This window comes from Durio zibethinus, chromosome 7, assembly GCF_047325235.1.
Source record: "Durio zibethinus cultivar Kanyao isolate XHJ-2024 chromosome 7, ASM4732523v1, whole genome shotgun sequence".
NCBI lineage: Eukaryota > Viridiplantae > Streptophyta > Magnoliopsida > Malvales > Malvaceae > Durio > Durio zibethinus.
The window spans coordinates 14,667,100-14,688,505 of record NC_143168.1 but is presented as its reverse complement, the minus strand read 5'-3'; the positions used below and the strand labels follow the sequence as shown (position 1 = coordinate 14,688,505).

At 30.9% G+C, this 21,406-nt stretch overlaps 1 protein-coding gene across 1 annotated transcript; it reads left to right on the top strand.

The window, feature by feature from the left end:
• The first annotated feature begins 16,542 nt into the window (after nucleotides 1–16,542).
• On the top strand, nucleotides 16,543–20,524 carry LOC111276803 (uncharacterized). Its single transcript, XM_022862653.2, has 2 exons — nucleotides 16,543–17,613; nucleotides 20,165–20,524. Exons 1-2 carry the CDS (start codon nucleotides 16,669–16,671, stop codon nucleotides 20,294–20,296), a joined length of 1,077 nt encoding a protein of 358 aa, XP_022718388.1. The 5' UTR covers nucleotides 16,543–16,668; the 3' UTR covers nucleotides 20,297–20,524.
• Nucleotides 20,525–21,406: the final 882 nt, after the last annotated feature.

Sequence of the window (21,406 nt, the reverse complement as noted above, 5' to 3'; positions counted from 1 at the left end):
CAAATTTTTTTTAAAATCGAGCTTCTTTAAGCTTGCCTCTTCTCATATCTCGAACCATGCTCTGATACCACTTGTTGGAGATTATCATAGCTCTGATACCACTTATTAGATGTCACCATAGCTCTGATACCACTTATTTACAAATAAACAAACATACCCATAAGATGTAAATCTTCAGTAGTCTTATGAGATGTCTACCCGTAAAATCTTACAACTCTCTTACATCTTTTTTTATACCTAATCATATAGAGACTTCACCTATTAATAAGTATATAGGCTTACCGATTAAGAATCCCTTTCTTCTTAGAATTTCTCTTTTGCAAGTCAAACTTGCCTATTAAGAATCATTTTTCTCTTAAAATTCTTCTTCTGCAAGTCTTCTTATCCATCAAGCAATATCTAACCAATCCCAAACAAATTCGTTATGAAATTTGAGTATTATTCCTAATAATCACTACCTTTATCCCATTATTGCTGTTTGCAGTTGTTTAAATAAAGAATTGAGTCCTAATTGAAATAGGGGTAGGATTTAAGATTTGTATTTGAAAGTTTTAATATGTTAATCCTTAATCTTATTCAAGAAAAAAATATTCTTTTTGTTTTTGCAAATTTGTTAATTTGATTACCATTTTTTGAATTTTTGCTTTTGTTTTTTTTTTTTAAATTTTTGAAAGTGATAAAAGAAAATAATTAACAAGAATAAATAAAAAGATCTAGTTCTTTTACGTTTTTGAAACCCAAGTCTGGCCTAATTAACACTATAAGGCCTAAAGTCTAATAGTGATCTAGACTTAAATGGGTTAGTTCAAAATCCAATTAAAAACTCAAATTCTTATTAATAAATTTATGAACGAACTTTGAAATTTAAAAGATGAGTGTCTGTAGTTGTTTTTTTTTGTGCTATAAAATAAAAATTATGTAAAGATATAGATAGCTATTACATTGGATTCGCTTGTCAAATGAAACAATCATAAAATATTAAACAATTTGAAGAATTTCAAAGATTTGCAATTTCAAGATATATATAAATTTAAAAATTCAAACAATTTTTAAATTCAACAATTTGAAAATAAAATTAAAAAATTTGAGAATAAATTCAAAGGTTTGAGAATAAATTCAAAGATTTACAAATAAAATTGCAAATTGAATTAAAGATTCACAAATTCAAAGATTCATAAATAAATTCAAAGATTTGCAAATGAAATCAGAGGTTCGCAAACAAACTCAAAGGTTCACAAATAAATTTAGGGATTCACAAATAAAATTTGAAGTTTTACAAATAAATTTAAGGTTTGTAAATAAATGCTCTTATATGATAAGTATCATATTTTGACTTTATTTTACTCATAGTGCTAATCATGAATGCTCTAATTGAATATTATTGAGTATAATATAAGGCTTATGAAGATGCATGAAATAATCGATATAGGATTCATTATCTTTGTGTAATCAAGTGACTATTTCACATAGTTTTGATTGAATTAACTCAATAAAATTTTGACTAAGATATAATAAGGTTTTAGAATAGTTCTAAAGCTTATTCGAGAGTTAATGTCAAGAATAAAACTTAATATGGTTGAATAAAAATTGAGTAGATACTAATTTATACTCAACGTTAAATCGAGATATTATATGATGAAAGGATATTAATTAAACTCAACGTTAAATCGAGATATTATATGATGAAAGGATATTAATTATACTACAAGACCATACACGGATAGGTTATCAAATCGCATTGACATTCTTTAGCAATTGAGGGTCATGGTAATATAGCTAGTGTTGATCATGATCTATAAATATAAGATTGGTTAATTGGAGAATTAATAGTGAAGTCAAAATAGTTTTGATTCATCTAATCCAAACTAAGGATTATAATGCTTATATTTATTGCCAACATTTTAATAAACTTAATGGGTCACACATAATAGAACATCTTATGAAAGATTAAAATTGAGATAAATTAAGTTAAACTTAATTTATTGGATTAAAATCCAATATAGAGAAACATACAAAAGCCCAATACTAAATGGGACATTGTATGGTTGGCCAAGTAAGTAATCCTATTGAGAATAGGACATGGTTAAGGGGTTATTCTATTAAGAATAAAATTAAGCATAAGGAAATCCTAGTGTCCTAGGGTTTTGACTTACCTTTTGTCTCTATATAAAGAACTTAAGCCGCCTCTTTTCTTGTAGCATTTTAAAAGAATAGACATCTCATTTTTGAAAAACAATTGAGAGAAAACACAAAGAGGGCAAACGACTAATCTCACTAGCTAGAGATTTTGGTTTTGAGTTTTTCCTATCCTTTAGAGAAGGTTATTTCACCTTATTTGTATAAATTACTTTTAGAGGCTAGACACTTGGATAGTTGGTGGTTAGTAACAACTGAGCTTGTGGTTCTTGAAGTGTTCTTGACATCACATGCAACGTAAGTAAAACTGTCTTTACCGATTGCATATGTATGTTTGTGTATAATTTTATCAATGTGATCCAAGGCTTAGGGGATTGAAATTTTAATTTTCATTGCTTTATACTCTGTTATTTTATGTTTAATTCCCAGTAATGGTATAAGAGACTCATTGATTAAGATTACCCAAACTAGAATTTGTTGGTTGTTCTTAATATAAAAAACTACTGTGATTACAATCTGTCTATTGTGATGAAAAGGTTAGAAAAATGAGTTTTTCGATTTTATTTTGATTTGATTTTTTTAGAATATCAAAATATATTATTTTAAGATGATTGAGATTAAATTTCATAATTTATGGATGTGGTTTACTCACCAAGATTGAATTTACTTCATGATTAATAAATTTTTTAGGATTCAAGCAATCTACTATATGCATAAAGAAAAATTTGGTTCTCTCTCTAGCGATTTTGATTGATTTGAAATTTTAACCCATGATTCTATGCTAATAGAAATTCCTTATTTTAAAATTTTTGAGAAATTTTGGATGAGATTTACTGGGCCAAATTAGAATCGATTTGAAATATGTCCACTACTTTATACAAAACTAGTAACATTGGAGAAGAAAAATTAATTCTTTCTCTAGGGTTATTGATTTGGTATGAAATTTTTACATAAGATAATAGACATCTTGAAGATCATTGTGTTAAATTTTCAAAATTGTTGGAGTTGATTTGGTTGTTTGAGAGTTTAAGCAATAGCCCACATATAAGGAATTTTTCGATTGCACCTGCAAACATTTTGGGGGACAAGGTGATAACACATCCGAAACTATTTGTTTGGGTGGAAATAACTTTATGTATATGCCTTTTTAATATTTTCATTATTATAGGAAAACTATGCTTTTTCATTGAATCAAAAGTATGATGAAGACACATTTGTTCATCCAGATTTTGATTTACCGGATTAGTGTTAAGTTATTGGCTAGTTGTAGATCGCTAACACCCATGTGTATGGATTTAGGATTAAGGCATGTACAATAGATATATTTGGTGTATCCTCGTTTTCCTTTTGTGGTAGCTCCTCCTACTCAACTTGTGGTCCTGTAACCTTCAATTCCATTTTTAGTTCATCGAGCATAATCGATAATCTTAAAAGGAAGGTGTTCGATGGGCAAAACAAAATCAAGGAAATAAGGTAATCACTGTCATAACGTATAGATCCGTAAACCTACTACTAGACATGGATTAGAGGAGTCACCACCAATTTTTTTTATTTAGGTGTGATTGGTCATCCGATTGAATCTGTAAAGGAGTCTTAAGATTGACTTAGGTATCTTTAAATAGTAGATTCTGATTTACAAAACCAAAATTTAAGTTCGGGAGTATGGTTATGTATGAGGAAGGTTATACCACCCATCCAAAGGATGGTACTAATTTGATTTCAAATTATCCAAGCCTTAAAAATATTTATGTTTTACCAAAATATTTAATATTGAAAATTAATCTTAAAATTATCCCAATAGTTTGGTAGCAATTTAAGATAATTCTTTCGTTTTGGTAGTATTCATGAAGACTAGTATCTCACTCTGAAGAGGCTCTATCATCAGATTTATTAATGTATTTTTATTTAAAAAAATTAGTAAGGTCTTCCAATAATTTGGTAAGACCTACCTTGAAACAAATCTCCTAATAGTTTACTGAGATTTTATTGTAAAAAGATTTATAAAAAATTATTATTTTTGAGAAAATTCATTAAGTCTTCAAATAGTTTGGTATGACTTAATTTAAAGCAATCTTCTAATAATTTAGAGGATAAAAATTATATTTTTTATTTATTTTTTTATTATCATTATTTTTTTTGAAAAAAAATGATTTATAAAATTTTTCAATAGTTTGGTGGATCCCATTTAGAAAATTAAATCTATGAAAATTCTCCAATAATTTGACAAAATTCATGAATTTATTTTGTAAGGATTTTCATTTGAAAAAGATTTTTTTATTAAACTTATTTGAAAAGTCTTTTTTTTTTATTTTTTCAAATTTATTTGAAAAGATTTTTTTTGTTTATTTTTATTTTTATGTTTTTATTTTGATTCTTTTGTATTCCAAAAAAAAAAGAGTTTTTTTAAAAAGAAAAGATTTTTTTAAAAAATAAAAAACAGTAAAATTAAATAAAAAATTGAAAATAAAATAAAAACCTAAAAAATCAAATCAAATCAAATCAAAAAATAAAATGAAAATAGAAAAAGGAAACTTGCGATTGGGTCAGGTCGGGTCGGCACTAGGGTCAACGTGCGAATCCTTATTGGGTCCTCTACGGTTCAAGGGCTTCCAAAAAGCTGTCACTTTAAAATAGTGTAAAAGGCAATCCTCAGCCTTTTTATCCCATATGCCTCTGCTCTTTCTCTCTCGAGACTTTCAAACGCTCTCTCTTCTCTCTAAAATCTAGCCGAGATCCCATCGAAAATTGGAAATACTTATCGATTTTTGGAAAATCCTATCGAAAAATTCATATTTCACCGAAAAGCTCATCGAAAAATTCATATATTATCGAAAAATTCATCTAAACCCAAATTTGTTTTTTAGAAAAATCTCAAAAAATTCCTAGATTCTTCAAATTCCTTAAAAAATCCTTCATAAACCCAAACCTAATCCCAAAAATCTAGATATAATCCCAAAATCTTCAAATCACACCCAGAAACTTCAAATCGATCATAGAATCCCAAAACCCAAATTCTTAAAAACCTATTACTGCCTAGTTCAACCTATCTAAATTAACCGTGTCCTTTCTAAAATCCTTGCTTTGTTCTATGATTTTTCATTCAATTTATAGGCAACCTTAGCACAAATTTAGAAAACAAACACAATCAATCCAGCTTTCAGGCTTGAATCCTGGGATTCAATTATACCAAAGTCTTAGTTTAGGATTTTGACTTTTGGTCCCAATTGAATTTGGTCAGTTATTCAAGCTTGATTCATCACTAAAAATATGATATTTTGATCCGGTTGATTTATTTTCCATTTTCACAATTCTTGCCAAAAATTGTGAAAAAAAAGAAAATAATAAAATAATAAAAATAATGAGGATGACGATGATAATAATAATAATAATAATAATAATAATAATAATAATAATATAATACTATACAATATACTAATATGATTATAACAAAAATAATAAAATATGGTCCAATTGACCCCGGACATGGTTCGATCGACCTCAGACACAAATTGGTGTCTACAGCTACTCATTTTTACACGTTCTTATTAGACGGGGATGGTGTAAATGTCATGTACCTAAGGAAGAGTCCTGAATCTCACATTGAATATAATAGGAGGGTCACTGGGGTATAAAAGGGTTCACACCACCTCAACCTGGTGAGGTACCTTTTGTAGGATAAAATCGTGAGGCCAGGAGGGTCAGAGCGGACAATACCTCATAATGGTGTGAATCGTGGCAGGAAGGCTGATCTGGGACACCGGATGAGTGGATGCTCGGGTCCCGAAGTCACGCAAGTTTGGAGTTTAAGTCTCGACTTGTGACAAGTGGTATCAGAGCCAACCCTAAATTGTTCGATCCACGCCAAGCGCTTCGAGGGAGGTAGGCAGGGTGGCCAGCCTCCGTGACGAGGGCGTCACGAGATTAGGTGGATGAGAATGTCACGGACGTAAGAAAGAGTCTTAAATCTGACATCGAATATAATATGAGAGTCACTGGGGTATAAAAAGGTTCACACCACCTCAACCTTGTGAGGTACCTTTTGTAAGATAAAACCGTAAGGCCAGGGGTGAAAGAGCGGATAATACCTCACAAGGGTGTGATCGTGATAGGAAGGCTAATCTGAGACCTCAGATGAGTGGATGTCTAGATCTCGAAACCGTGCGGGTTCGGAGTTAAGTCTCGACCCGTGACATAAAGACCTAGGCACCTATTTTGTTTCAAGAGTCAGATCAATAAGCGAAAATGATCGAAACTAAAATCGAATGATCGGGACAAAACTGTGAGTCAAAAAATAAAGTGACCATAACCAAGTCAAGCTTGAATATGATTGACCAGGATGAAACCATAAATCAAAAAAATGATTTGGATGGAACCGAGATCGAATAACCGAAACAAAATCATGAGTTGAAAAGATAAAACAACCAAAATCGAGTCGAGGTTGAATATGATTGACCTAGATGGAATCGCGAGTTAGGAAATGATCTAGATGGAACCAATATTGAATGAACGAGACAAAACCACAAGTTAAAAAATAAAATGACTAGGATTAAGTCGAGGTTGAATATGACTGACTGGGATGGAATCACGAGTTACAAAATGATCCGAATGAAACTAAGATTGAATAACAGAGACAAAATCACGAGTCAAAAAATAAAATGATCAAGATCGGGTTGAGGTTGAATATGACTGATCAGAATGAAATCGTGAATTAAGAAAATGATCTAGATAGAATCGAGATTGAATAATCGAAATGAAATCACGAGTCGAAAAGATAAAGTGACCAGGATGAGTCGAGGTCAAATATGACTAATCGGGATAGAATCATGAGTTAGGAAATGATCTGGATAAAATTGAGATTGAATAATCAAGATAAAATCAAGAGTCAAAAAATAAAGTGACCAAGACATGTCGAGGTCAAATATGATTGACCGAGATGAAACTGCGAGTCAGAAAATGATCTAGACAAAATCGAGATTAAATGATCGGGATAAAATCGTAAGTCAAAAAATAAAGTGACTAGGGCCAGGTCAAGGTTGAATATGACTGACCAGGATAAAATCACGAATCAAAAAAATAGTTTGGTTGGAACCGAGATTGAATGATCGAGATGAAACTATGGGTCGAAAAGATAAAATGACTAGAACCGAGTAGCGATTGAATATGACTGACCGAGAAGTCAAGAAATGATCTGGATGAAACCGAGATCGAATGATCGAGACAAAATCGTGAGTCAAAAAATAAAATGACCAAGATTGCATCGAGATCGAATATGAGATCGGGATAGAATCTTGAGTCAAAAAATGATTTGGATGGAATCGAGATTGAATGACCAAGACAAATTCATGAGTCAAAAAATAAAGTAACCATGATCGGGTCGAGGTCGAATATGATTGATCGGGATGAAATCACGAATAAGAAAAATCATTTGGATGAAATTGAGATCAAATGATCGAGATGAAACTGCAAGTCGAAAAGAATAATGTTCAAAATTTTACTCTAAATCCAAAGATTCATAATTTGAACAGAAGTTGAAAAAATCCCAATGTTCCAAGTTTAACAAAATCACAAAAATTCAAGATTTGTAAAGTTTTTAGATTTGCAAGAATAAAAGATTCGCAAGATTTCAAGTTTCACAAAGGTTCTAGATTCGTAAAGATTTTAGGTTCCCAAGGACTTTTAGATTCACAAGAATGAAAGATTCGCAAGATTTCAAGTTTCACAATGGTTTTAAATTCACAAAGATTTCATGTTTTCAAGGACTTTCCAATTCTAAAGAATGAAAAATTTACAAAATTTCAAGTTTCACAGAGGTTCTAGATTCGTAAAGATTTTAACTTTGCAAGGACTTTCAGATTCATAAGAAAGAAAGATTTGCAAGATTTTAAGTTTAGCAAGGGTTAAAAAATGATCTGGACCTAGTCGAGATCGAAAATAAATGATCGAGACAATGCTGTGAGTCAAGAAATGAAGCAACAAGGATCGCATCGAGGTTGAAAATGAATGACCGAAATGAAATCGTGAATCATAAAAATGATTTGGACTGTGTTGAGATCAAATGACAGGGACTAATTTGTAAGTCTAAAAGATAAAATGACCAAGATATAGTTGAGATTGAAGATGATTGATCAAGATAAAATCGTGAATAGAAAAAAAGATTTGGACTGAGCCGAGATCGAATAAATGATGATAATATTGCAATGATGCAAATGTATGTCCTATCTAAAATGCAAGCATAAACATAATGTATGTAATGGTAATGTCATGAAATTTCAATTATGGTGACAAAGTTCTCAAGACTCCATCAGTTTTTCTTGGCTTTTTAGTAGTTTTAAGATAAGTTTTGTCAACTGATTCATGTCATTCTTCTTATCTAGTCATAATTCACAAGTCATGTCAACCAATTTATCACTGAATCCATCACCAGGTTGCCTTGTTTACCCCCTTGTAAATGATTTTCTCATGCTTTTTTCATTTATCTCATTATGAATTTCTTTCAAAAAATAGAAAACTCTTTATGAAAAATGTAATTCATTTATTTGCCATCATTCAAATCAGTGACAGACCTGATACATTTTCTTTGTTCATTCAATGAATGTTCATTTAGTGAAAAATAAGGAAAAAATGGGTTTTTATTATTGAAAGAAGAAAAGGTATGGCCAAGAATGACTCAAGGGTAAACAAAGGCAAAATGTTGTGACTTATTCGAATATGACATTAACATCCAAAGTAATGATTGCTCAGATAATTTTGAACTCAAACTCAGGATCATCCTTCAAAAATACATTCCATTAATATCTTCAATCTTTGAACTAATCATTGTCTTCATTCTTGAGATCTTCACATGAAGTTGTTTTTTTTTTAGTTTTCATATTTACTTAAACTATCCTTTCGAGTTTTCAGTTTAAGTTTTTCTTTTTTCTTCTTTGTCTCTTTTTTCTTGTTTCCCTTTTTGGTTTGCCTTTTTTTTTTTTTTTTTTGCTTATTTTTTTTCTTTTTTTTTTTTTTGCACACTTTTTTATCATTTCTCTTTCCCTTTTTATTCATCAATAATACTTTGATCAAAGCTTCATACAATCTAATGGCAAACTTACCCTAATTCAATTCATGATTCTCCAAATCAAGTATTCACATTTGATCAAAATAAACTTTTAAGGGACGTAATATAGGCAAGGGTAAAGAGTGCTAAAGAAAGGGATAAAACAGGTCCAAATTGTATTTGAAGGATAATCAAACCAATGATAATTTCTTTATATGGAGTACTTTGATATTTTACCCCATCAATTTTTTCTCTTTTTTTTAGTGGAGCACCTTGGCATTTTGCCCTATCAAAAATTTTTTTTCTTTTTTTTTTTGTGGATGTTGGCATTTTGCCCCAATTAATTTCTCCTTCATTTTTCTTTTTCTTTCTTTTTCATTTGTTAAAAAACTTGAGCACAAAAGGGCTTTGCCCCTAATAATAAACAAATCTCTCAAACTTTACCCTCAAGTGTGGGGGTGATTCTTGGTTATGATTTCTCAAAAAAAATTTTAACAGGCTCAAATGAGGTAACAAGGGATAATTTTATTTTTTGAAGGATAAAAAAATGACTATTTCTTATTTCGAACATGAATACTCTCAATGAAAAATATTCATTGACTAAAAGCAAGCTTGTGAGTGAACAATCACAAATATCACGTGTCACATCATTTTCACCTTTAATAAGCCAAACTTTCACCAGAGTTATCTCTTTAAATTTGTTAATCAAACCATTATGAATGGTATCAAATCTTGAATTATCATTCTAATTATCTGAACCTTTATTATTCAAAATCAAGGAAATAGATATGGAAAAAGGTATAAAAAGGTAAAAATAAATAATGGGTATTCATACAAAAGGGAAATATCATGAAAATGCATCAAACATGTCATTTTATTAAAATAATGCAAAATAAAATGAAGTCCAAGTATATAAAAAGATCTATATTCTCAAGAAGCCTAAAATTATACCCTTTGATGATTAGGTGACAGGTCATTGTTGACGTTAGATGCTTTATTTCTACTAGTATCAAAATTTATCAACTTTTTTTTTATCAGAGTTTGCACCATATGTTTCAAAGGGATGCAATTTTCAGTGGAATGGCCTGCCACCCCAAAATTATAGTCACAGTGAATAGTAGAGTCTTACCATTTGGGATAAGGAGGTTTGAGTTGTTTTGTAGGAATGGAAGTAATCAAATGGGTATTGTAAAGTTTAGTACAAATATGTGTAACTCATAGGGATAAGATCAAATGTAGGTTTTTTTCAATTTTACGATTCTTGCACACCATTTATTGGGGTAGTTGGATGAACATAGGGCCTAAGTGTGGATGGATAAAAAAGTCATGGAGTTGATTGGTACACCGTAGTAGAAACATGACCTGTGAAAGAACGATATGTTGGACAGATTGGCTGAGAATAGTTTTTAGATTGCTACCTATCGAAACTCACTACTTAAGTCTCACTTTTTTTTTCTAGACATCTTTTTAGTAGTAGATGACTCTCATTCTTCCAATTTGTCACTCTTGATTGCATTTTCAATGATTTCCCATAAAATCACCTTGTCAGCAAAGTTTTTTATTGTGTTATTTATCATTTTTTTCATAGTATGGCAACTTAAAAGTGCTTATAAATAGCATTGTCATTTTTTTTCTTTATTAAGGGAAGTTGTACCTAAATGGTAATATCTTGCCACCTTTGAGCATATTCTTTGAAAGACTTGAATGCTTTCTTCTCCATGCCTTGTAACAAAAGACGATCACGAGCCATGTTTATGATGTGGAGATATTGGTTAATAAAAGATCGAGTTAAATCCTTCCATGACTTAATGCGAGTCCTATCTAACTGAACATACCATATTATAGTAGACTTGATCAAGCTATCTTGAAACACATGCGTAAGCAACTTCTCATTGCTAGCATGTGCCGTCATCTTATGATAATACATTGTGATATGTATAATAGGGCACTTGATACCATCATACTTTTCAAAATTTGGTACCTTAAATTTTGAAAAAATCATAGCATTTGGAACCAGACAAAGGTTAGCAACATCCATGGATCCATAGAAATCAATGCCTTCTATAGCCCGCAGTCTTTCTTCAATCATACTCATAGCGTGATCAATCTTAGAGTCTTTTGAGGGTACAATCGTCTGTAACTTTTTTTTTCTTTGTCTCATCCAGAGTAGGGAATTGAATAGGTTTGGCTACCTTTTCAGTGAAAATAAGATTATTATAACTCTTGACATCTTTATGACTATGTGCATAAGTCATTCCCGAAACTGTAGCCTGTTGTAGTTGAAAGCTTGGGGTGGTCTGAGTCTGATGTGGGCCAAAACCTAGAGGATATATTGATTCAATAGCTTCTTGTAAGATATTTTCTTCTATCAATTTTTCTCTACTTGCTTTTTCCAGGGTTTCTAAAATCTTGCTCAATTTTCTTTCAAGTATCTCCTGAGCCTTTTCTATCATTTCAAGATGATTTGCATTGTCCTGCTCTATCTTCTTGGCTCTAGCTCGAGTGTAGTACTAGTGTTGAGCTATTCTTGAACTTTGATTTCTCACAATTATGGTGTAAATTAATTATGATGTTTGTGGACCTATCAGATTATGCATAAGAATGAATGCAATGATGAATGCATGCATAATAAAAAAGAGTTAGTAAGCATAATATGCATGTATGTTTATAAAAAAAAAGACAAGAAAATTGGTTAGTCACCTCAATAAAAAAAAAAATAAACACTACAAAGCAAGTAAAATAACAACATGACCCTAAATTTTGGGTTAACTATAAAGGGTGGAAGGACATGGCTCTATATACGATTAGGCTCTTAAAGTTAACTATATGTAGTTTGGATTACCTCTAAAAGGTTCTCAAATTATTCCTTACATCATAGTCCATCACAAACTAGTAAGGCACCCTAATCCTCACCCATCATAGGTTACAGGTGGAAAAGGTTCAATTTGAGTGAGAGTATTTCGCAAGCCCATGTAGAGATATGAAATCTCACGAGGGCATAGGTACTTCACTCCCTTATAAGGGTAAAGCTCAGGTGGAGAACTTTATGTTATGTACATGTAAATGAATGACAGATATATACAGGTGAATAACTAATAAAATATAAATAATAAGAAGAAAGAAATGGGAAAGAAAATCATCTAAAATTTATTAAGCAAGGCTTGGATAATAAAAAATTATTTATTGGCCTAACTCTTGATATCTTCAATGGAGTCACCAAACTATCATAACGTATAGATTCATGAATCTACCACTAGACATGGATTAGAAGTGTCACCACCAATCTTTCTTATTTAGGTGTGATTGGCCACTTGATTGAATTTGTCTTATTTAAAGAAGAGTCTTAATATTGACTTAGATATCTTTAAATAGTAGATTCTGATCTACGAAACCAGAGTTTAGGTTTGGGAGTGCGGCTATACGTGGGGAAGGTTATAACACCCCTACAATGCCCATCGAAAGGATGGTACTAGTTTGATTTCAAATTATCCAAGCCTTAAAAATATTTATGTTTTACCAAAATATTTAATATTAAAAATTAATCTTAAAATTGTTCTAATAGTTTGGTAGCAATTTAAGTTAATTATCTCACATTAGGAGTATTCATAGATACTAGTATTTCACTTTGAAGAAGCTCTGTTGTTAGATTTATTAATTTATTTTTATTCAAAAAAGTTAGTAAAGTCTCCTAATAGTTTGGTAAAACTTACCTTGAAGCAGATCTCTCAATAGTTTGATGAGATTTTATTATAACAAGATTTATAAAAATTTATTTTTTTTGAGAAAATTCATTAAGTCTTCTAATAGTTTAGTAAGATTTAATTTGAAGCAACTTCTAATAGTTTACAGGATATTTTTATTTTTTTATTATCACTGCTTTTTTTGAAAAAAATGATTTATGGAATTTTTCAATAGTTTAGTGGATCCCATTTAGAAAATTAAATCAATGAAAATTCTCCAGCAATTTGACAGAATTCATAAATTTATTTTGTAAAGATTTTCATTTGAAAAAGATTTTTTTTTATTTTTTATTAAACTTATTTGAAAAGTCTTTTTTTATTTTTTATTTTTTCAAACTTATTTGAAAAGATTTTTTTGTTTGTTTTTTATTATTTTTTTGTTTTTATTTTGATTCTTTTGTATTCCAGAAAGAAAAGATTTTTTTTAGAAAGAAAATATTTTTTTTTAAAAATAAAAAACCAATAAAATTAAATAAAAAATAAAAAATAAAATAAAAACTTAAAAAAATAAAAATAACAGAAAAATAAAATCAAAAAATAAATTGAAAATGGAAAATGAAAAACTACGATTGGGTCGAGTCGGCACCAAAGTCAACGTGGGGATCCTTGTTGGGTCATTTGCATATCAAGGGCTTCCAAAACACTGTCATTTTGGCACGTATAAAAGGCAATTCTCAGTCTTTTTATCATAGATGCCTCTGCTCTCTTTCTAGACTCTCAAATGCTTTCTCTTCTCTTTAAAACATAGTCAAAATCCCACCGAAAATTGGAAATCCTTGTCAGTTTCTAGAAAATCCTACCAAAAAATTCCCATGATTCTCTAGGTTCCTTCAAAAATCCTTCCTAAACCCAAACCCAATCCTAAAAATCTAGATCTAATCCCAAAATCTTCAAATCACACCCAAAAACTTCAAATCTATCCTAGAATCCCAAAACCCAGAATCTTAAAAACCTAGTACTATCTAGTTCAACTTATCCAAATCAACTGTGTCCCTTCTAAAATCCTTACCCTGTTCTATGATTTCTTATTCAATTTGTAGGCAACCTTAGCACAAATTTAAAAAATGAACAGAATCAATTTAGGCTTGAATTCTGGGATTCGATTCTGCCTGAGCCTTAGTTTAAGATTCTGACTTTTGGTCCAAATTGAATTTGGTCAGTTATTCAAGCTTGATTCATCATTAAAAATATGAGATTTTGATATGGCTGATTCAGTTTCCATTTTCGCAATTCTAGCCAAAAATCAAGGAAAAAAGGAAGAAAGAAATAAAAATAATAAAAATAATGATGATGATAATAATAATAATAATAGAAATATAATAATAATAATAATAATATACAATATATTAATATGATAATAACAAAAATAATGAAACACGATCCAATTGCCTTGGACACAAATGGATATCTACAATCACGAGTCTTAATAATTCAATTATAGGAGGAAAATGAAGATGATCTTGTTAAGGCTCAATCAAATGTTCGGTGGTGGTTCATTTTCTGGAGTTGGATCTCTTGGTTTAGACCTTCAAACAGCATGAATATAGAGGTAGGAATCAATAACATAAACTTTTTATTATTGGATACTATTGTTTGAGGATAATAGATTTATTTGGATGGCATTGGGTTTATTGTTAGATGTTTATGAATTTTATGGTATTTGTGGAAGATTATAATGTATTGATGGGAGGAATTATGAATTTCTTATTTGTGTATATAGGAACTATTGGTAGATTTTATGAAAATGGATTAAATATGGAATTATGGTATAATATGTGGATGATTTCAATAGGTTTGAAAATGTGAAATTAGGCCTAAAACCTCAAAGGATTGATTCTTTAGATGGAAGGATTAATTCTTTATGATAGGTTTTGTCTTCAAGAATAGGGCTCGATTTGGAAACTAATAATATTTTTTGCCTTTTAATGGAAATTTTCATCACTAAAAGTCTTAGTGATGAAAATTTATCTAAATTTTTTACTAAAATTTATAAAAGGAATTATTAATGATGAAAAAATTTCACCGTTAAAGATTTTTAGCAACGGAAATGGAAATACAAAATTAAAAAAAGCATTAGTGATAGAAAATCCATCACTAATCGTTTTACTGATTAAATGTACAAAACTATTAGCTATGGATTTTTTGTCGCTAATACACATTACTAATGAAACTTTTTTTACTTTCCCAAAACAAAAAAAAAATAATTGTTGAAAATTACTTTTAGCAATAGGTTGTTTAGGATTAGTGACAAAAAATTTTGTCACTAAAAATAACAGTATTAGCGACACATTGGGTTTAGTGACGAAATACTATCACTGACAATGAACTTCCGGTCAGAGTATTGGCGACAAATTGCCTGTTGCGTTCCGTTGCTAATATCACTATTAGTGACGAAAAATTCCATGACCAATAATGTTATTTTCTTGTAGTGATTTGTCAATTTGGTAATTGTTTCTTTGCTGGTTTTTTCCCGTATTTTAGGAAGAATATATGAAATATGAACTTCTATTTGGTTACTTGGAAATTGGGGGAGAGAAAAATGAATTTTCATAATTATATAAGTTTTTTTTTTTTAATTTTCCTTTAAAATGGAACTGATCTTTATTCTCATGCTTCTCATCTCCAGAAACCACAATGTTGAGTATTGTTGGAAAGTTATCAAATAGATCTAGAGAGGATCTTTTGTGTCTGTGATTTAGTAGAAAAACTAATAAAAAAATTTGGGTTTGTGCCTGCTTGCCAAGCTACACTTTCTCCCTGAGCTTTTTCTTCTCTATGATTTTTTTTCTTGTTCTTTGAAGTGGGACACCATAGTGACTTTTTTGGGTTTTTTCTCTGTCAAATTTGGTTGGAAAAGTTGGTTAAAAGTTAAGGAACAACCTGATTTCTTCAAGGTGAATGGCTTTTTGTTTACTTCATCATTCTAAGCATGTCATGCTAATTTGAAACCCTTAGCTTGAAAACTTGCCGACCAAAAATTGAAGATGACTTTCAGCTTATAACTCAAACACATGAGAGAATTGATGGAAAAGGAGTTTCGATCAGGCAAGAATTTAGCTTAAATTTATTTAACTTTTTAAGGTGTACTTAAAAAATATATTTTTACACGTTGGCATCCAACGTGGCATCTTAGTTGGAAATAATTTACCTACGTGGCAAAACTAACGGCACATGGAATATAAATTTCAGATTTCATTCACCCAAATCTTATATTATTATATCTGAATATATTTGATTTTTATTTATTAAAATTGAAAAATTACGTCTTAATTGGAGCAACTTCATAAATATTGGGACCAAATTAAGCGTGTAGCCTATTAAACTAATGGTTAACTTTTCATAGCTATTTCTTCTTCATTTTTATTCCATTACCTTATCCGTGTTTTCCACGCCTGTCCTAGCAGACTCCTAATTTCTTTCTCTTAGATCTCACTCATTTAATATCCACTTCTCAGTTCTCACCCCCACCCTGCACTTTTGACGTGTTAAAATTCCACTGGACAATAAATATTAGAGTCAACCATATCAAGTTTTGACCCAACAACTACTATTCGAAATTGCCACGTCTCACTCACAACTTCGTTTGTGTCGCTCTGGATAACACTCTAAAGGCTGTTGGGAGTTTGAACCAACTTTTTGCATTTGTTTTATCCTCTTCTGTATTTTTATGCTTTCTTTTGTACTCTCAAAAACTTTAGAATCCAAGTTTTCTTTGGTCGCTCTAATTAAGGAAAAAAAAAAAATCAAAACCCAGCCATGGAAGGGGAGCTACTAGATTGGGAGGTGCTGCTCAACTCGGACTCTGACTCAAATTCTTGCGTAGTTAACTCGCCCGAGTTGAGGAATCTTGAGGAGATCGATGGTGACACGGAAGGGATGATAAGGTCTGATTACTTTTCTCTTGATAATCAGAGTATGTATGCAAAAGAAGTCGATGTGAGTGAAGAAGGTTCTGCCGAGTCAGATAATCCGAGTTGGATTGATCCCAAGCTGGAGACTCGGTATGAGAGGAATAATTCTGGCGATTTTTGGTCCGATTCGGGTAGTGATCGGTCAGATGGTCGCAAATTAAGTGATTTCGATGTGAAAAACGAGTTGGGTTTTGTTGAGAATGAGAAAGCCCCGGTTCGTTTTGAAGGGATTGGAGAATTGGAAGCTACGAGTGACAAATTGGGTACATTTAAGTCTGATGATACTAAATTTAGTGAATTGGATAGGAAAAAGGAATTAGGTTTTGGAGAAACTCAAGATCAAGGTAAGGATTTGGGCAAGTTCTGGTCTGATTCTGGTGGAGATGCTTTGGTTTCCATTAAGTTTGAGGATGTTGAAAAGGAGGCTGACATTGGTTTTAGTGATTGTATGAAAGAGGGGGCTGAGCTGGAGAATTCAGGTGAGCTTCATGATGGGAATGGCTCAACTGTGGAGTTGGAAGGAGGAGAAGGTAATCCAATTGGGAATGAAGGTTCTACTATTGATGAAAAGAAGTTATGTGTGAAATCAGTTTATGAGGGAGACAAGAAGAGGGTAATATGGTGGAAAGTTCCTTTCGAGCTCTTGAGATGCTGTGTTTTCAAGGTTAGCCCTGCTTGGTCCTTCTCTGTAGCGGCAGCTGTGATTGGTTTTGTTATATTGGGACACAGACTGTATAAGATGAAGCGGAAGAGCAGGAGCTTCCAGCTAAAGGTTACCATGGATGATAAGGTCAGTTGCTGCTTATGTTTTTCTTTTATTGTTGTCAATGTGATGAATCTCAGTCAATATTGGAAATTAAATTATGAATTGTGTCTCAATTTTATTCTATAATTGGATCAAAATAAGTAGTTCCGATTGTTTTATAATATAGATCCTTTTTCACTCTAGGTTTCACATTGCAATTGGATTGCATTCTCTTTTATGCAAAAATCTTTATGATTCTTTTTCATTTTTATTGCATTATCTCGTTGAGATTCTCGATGACCAGTTGAGATCCTTTGATTGATTTGTTAGTCCGAGTTTTTAATTGCATATTCATGAGTTTCTTGATTTGGAACTGGTCATATTTGATTATCAGGTACTTTCCTGAGCGAATCTCATGTGTTTGATTGATTGTTAGTCCCTTCCTCATCAGCCCTAAAGTTTTCTCTTATTTTTACTTGTGGCTTCATTGGTTCACAGAAAGCGACTTTCTGAAAGAATTGTTCTCTGGGAAATATTTTCCATAGAAATAATACTTTCTCATTGTTGAATGGTTCAGAAAAATGTCATTTTCAGATGTGCAACCCCCAGGAAAGTGAAGCAGAAGAAAAACACTAATATCTTCTTTTTCCATTCATAATTCCCTTTAGGTTGCCTCTCACTCACAACCCCAGCTCACCACTTTGCTATGAAACACTGTCAAGTGTGGCTGGACAGCTTCATCTTTTGTTTTGCTCCTTCACTGTTTTATTCCCTCTCTGACTAATCCAAAACTTTTAATCAATGCACTATACAAAGATAAGCAGAAGGAAAAATGCATATATAAAAGAGACAAACCAAATCAAGATTCAAGGCCTTTCACCATTAAATTGGACCTAGACTATTTAGCTGATAGTCGAATTGTAGCCAACTCGTTTATCAGCTTGAAAGTACACATAATCAATATCTAAAGTACATTGGATAATTAAGTATCTATAGCAGATCAAGAAAATTTTGGTTTCGGTCAGGAAAATCTGGTGATTGGCAATTAGAATTTGGTCCATATTTAAATGGATCATCTTGGTAGCGCCATTGACGAATGATGATGCATCCATTTCCCCCGGTGGCTGTAATGGGAGAGTTTGAGAGAGAGAGAGCCGCTGAGTGAGGAAGGCCAGGCTCAGTGATAGAGAGAATAAAATTGGGCATGCATGGTAAGATTTACCTGTAAAATTATACTTCCCAAGTAAAATTTTGGGAGTTTGAGAGAGAGATAGAGACTGAGGAAGGCAAGGGTTAGTGATAGACAGAATAAAATTGGGTCCTCATGGCAAGATTGACCTCTCAAAACAACTTCCCAAGTTAAATTGTCAGAGTTGCTTTCCTTTTCTTTTTTTTTAGTTTTTTTTTTGCTTGGAAAACTTTTGTAGTTGATCAATATACTTTTGGCATGCCATATTTTTGGAAAACAGAAAATGACTTCCTGGATGTCACCTTTGCTAATTAAATGGACTCTCTATCCTACTCACTACAACCTGTCCCTGTTATTTTGTGTTTGATATTGAAAGGAATCATTATTCCTGGGTTTAAGGAAAAAATGTTACTGCATTGCAAAAAAACAGATTTTCATAACTATTTATCTATGAATTTAGTTTTTTCTTCTATGGCTAAATTCTTTGTTCTTTTATGAATTAATTAGTTTCAAAAGCAGTCAATCCTTTTGAATATTTATTCACATCTATGGTATCAACAAGCACGATGACATTAATAATAGAATGTTTGATTTAGTCCCACAAAACAAAAACTCCCTATCATTGCAAAAAAAGATTTTAACATTTTACAAACAAAGATTGCATTCCAGACTGGAATCCACAGAAACATTCAGAGGTAATTAATATAGCTTTGAAAGAATCTGTTTCAGAGTTTAAATTGTTTAAGATTTTCATTGCGTCTTCATTATATTTTAATTGTTCAATAGTAATTTTTATTTGGATGCATGATGTTCTAGATTTTTTTAGGCTATTTTACATGAATAGAGTATTACATATGTCCTAATTATTTGGGTTTCAGATTTATTACTTATTTTGCATTAAAATTATGGTTTACAGTTTAAGCTATAAGCAAATGTGTTATTTCACTTTCTAGTTTGCTTTCAATTATGAGATGTTGAGATTTGGATTATTTAGTGTTCTATTTTGGATATTTTGAGATTTTCACTGACTTTTGAAAATTGAATTTTTTATTGAGTGTTTTATTTGATAGTGGTATATTCACATGGTTCATCTGGGTTAGAAACAGGTTTATGCTTTTATAATTAAAAATCTTAGCCCCATTTATTTTCGAGCATTGAGTTTTTCTTGTATTTGGGTCTTGTTCTACTTCTCTTTGTTTTGCACCTTTATTTGTATATCGTTTGTTTTTCATTTTTACTTGTTGCATTTGAGATGCAGTGAATATAATGATCCATATGCTTTTAACAAAAAAATAATACCATATGTTTTTGTGTTGGAATAAATGTAAATATTTTTAGAAAATATCGCTAGGGTTGACTACTGATACACATCTAACATTTTGTTCTTTTGCTAACTTGTATTTGCAGAAGGTGTCTCAGTTCATGACTCATGCTGCTCGTCTCAACGAAGCATTTTCAGTTGTAAGACGTGTCCCAATCATACGGCCTTCGCTACCCACCATTGGGGTTAATCCATGGCTTGTGATGAGTTTGAGATAAAAGGTAATAATGTGAAAAGAAGACCAAGAAAACTGGGCATCCACAAAATAAGCCATAATATTATGTTTGCTTTGCTCTGTCATGTAACGATGATTGTTTTCATTTTAATCTTTTCTTTATGTATGGGTTCTGAAATTGTTCGATACGTAAATTTCAGACTGTAATTTGTTTCAGTCCCCTTTATACTATTAAACCTTAAGCATATATATTTATGTAGTATTTTCTCCATTGCATTGATAACATGACACCACGCATATGGGCCGACGAGCTGCAATCGTCAGAAACAAGGAACGTTATGTACATACGAGTAGAAAAGTCCATGTTTTTGACTGATGTATAATACCAGTTCAAGGGCTGGATAGCCAGCAGCGCTGATCTTAATTTTTTTTTTTTTTTTGGTGTGTTCACTTATGATATATATAAAAATTTATTTATGAATTTATTAATTTTGTTAATGAAAAAGATGTTCCATGAAAAATTTTGGAAGTGTTAAAAGGAAAATTTTTCTGCCTCTTAAAAGCTTGCTTGGGTGGATGGGTCAGCATAGGTTTTACTCCTTCCATCCCATTTTTGTATTTTTACAGAGTTTAAAAAAAAGTTTTAAACTTTTATATATATTTTATATTAAATTCAAAATTTTATTTATAAAATTGATTTGTTATAATTTTTAATGTTTAAAAGAAAAGAATATGAAAAATAATTTAAAAAATGTAAAGTCAAAGAATTAGGTGTTAAAATAAATTAGTTTTAGGACATTTTAACAGGGAATGACGGACTAATTTTTTTGGTCAAAGTTTGGTCTGCTTGGTTTGATTAGATTATTTTTTTAATAATTAAGATTTTGTTTAACTTTAATTTTTTAATTTTAAAATATATTTATAACTGTTAAAGTATTAATTTAAAAATATATGTTTTTTATTTTAATGATAATATATTTTGTAAGTTGGTGGGTTGCTTCTGAATTGAATTCGACTTAAGGTTTTAAACACACTTATTTTTTCTTTTCATACTCTGACTATTTTTTTTTTTCAAAATTTTCTTTAAAAAATTATTTAATTATCTTTCTCGTCTCAATTTTAAAGTTTTTTAATATATATCTTTTTTAAATTT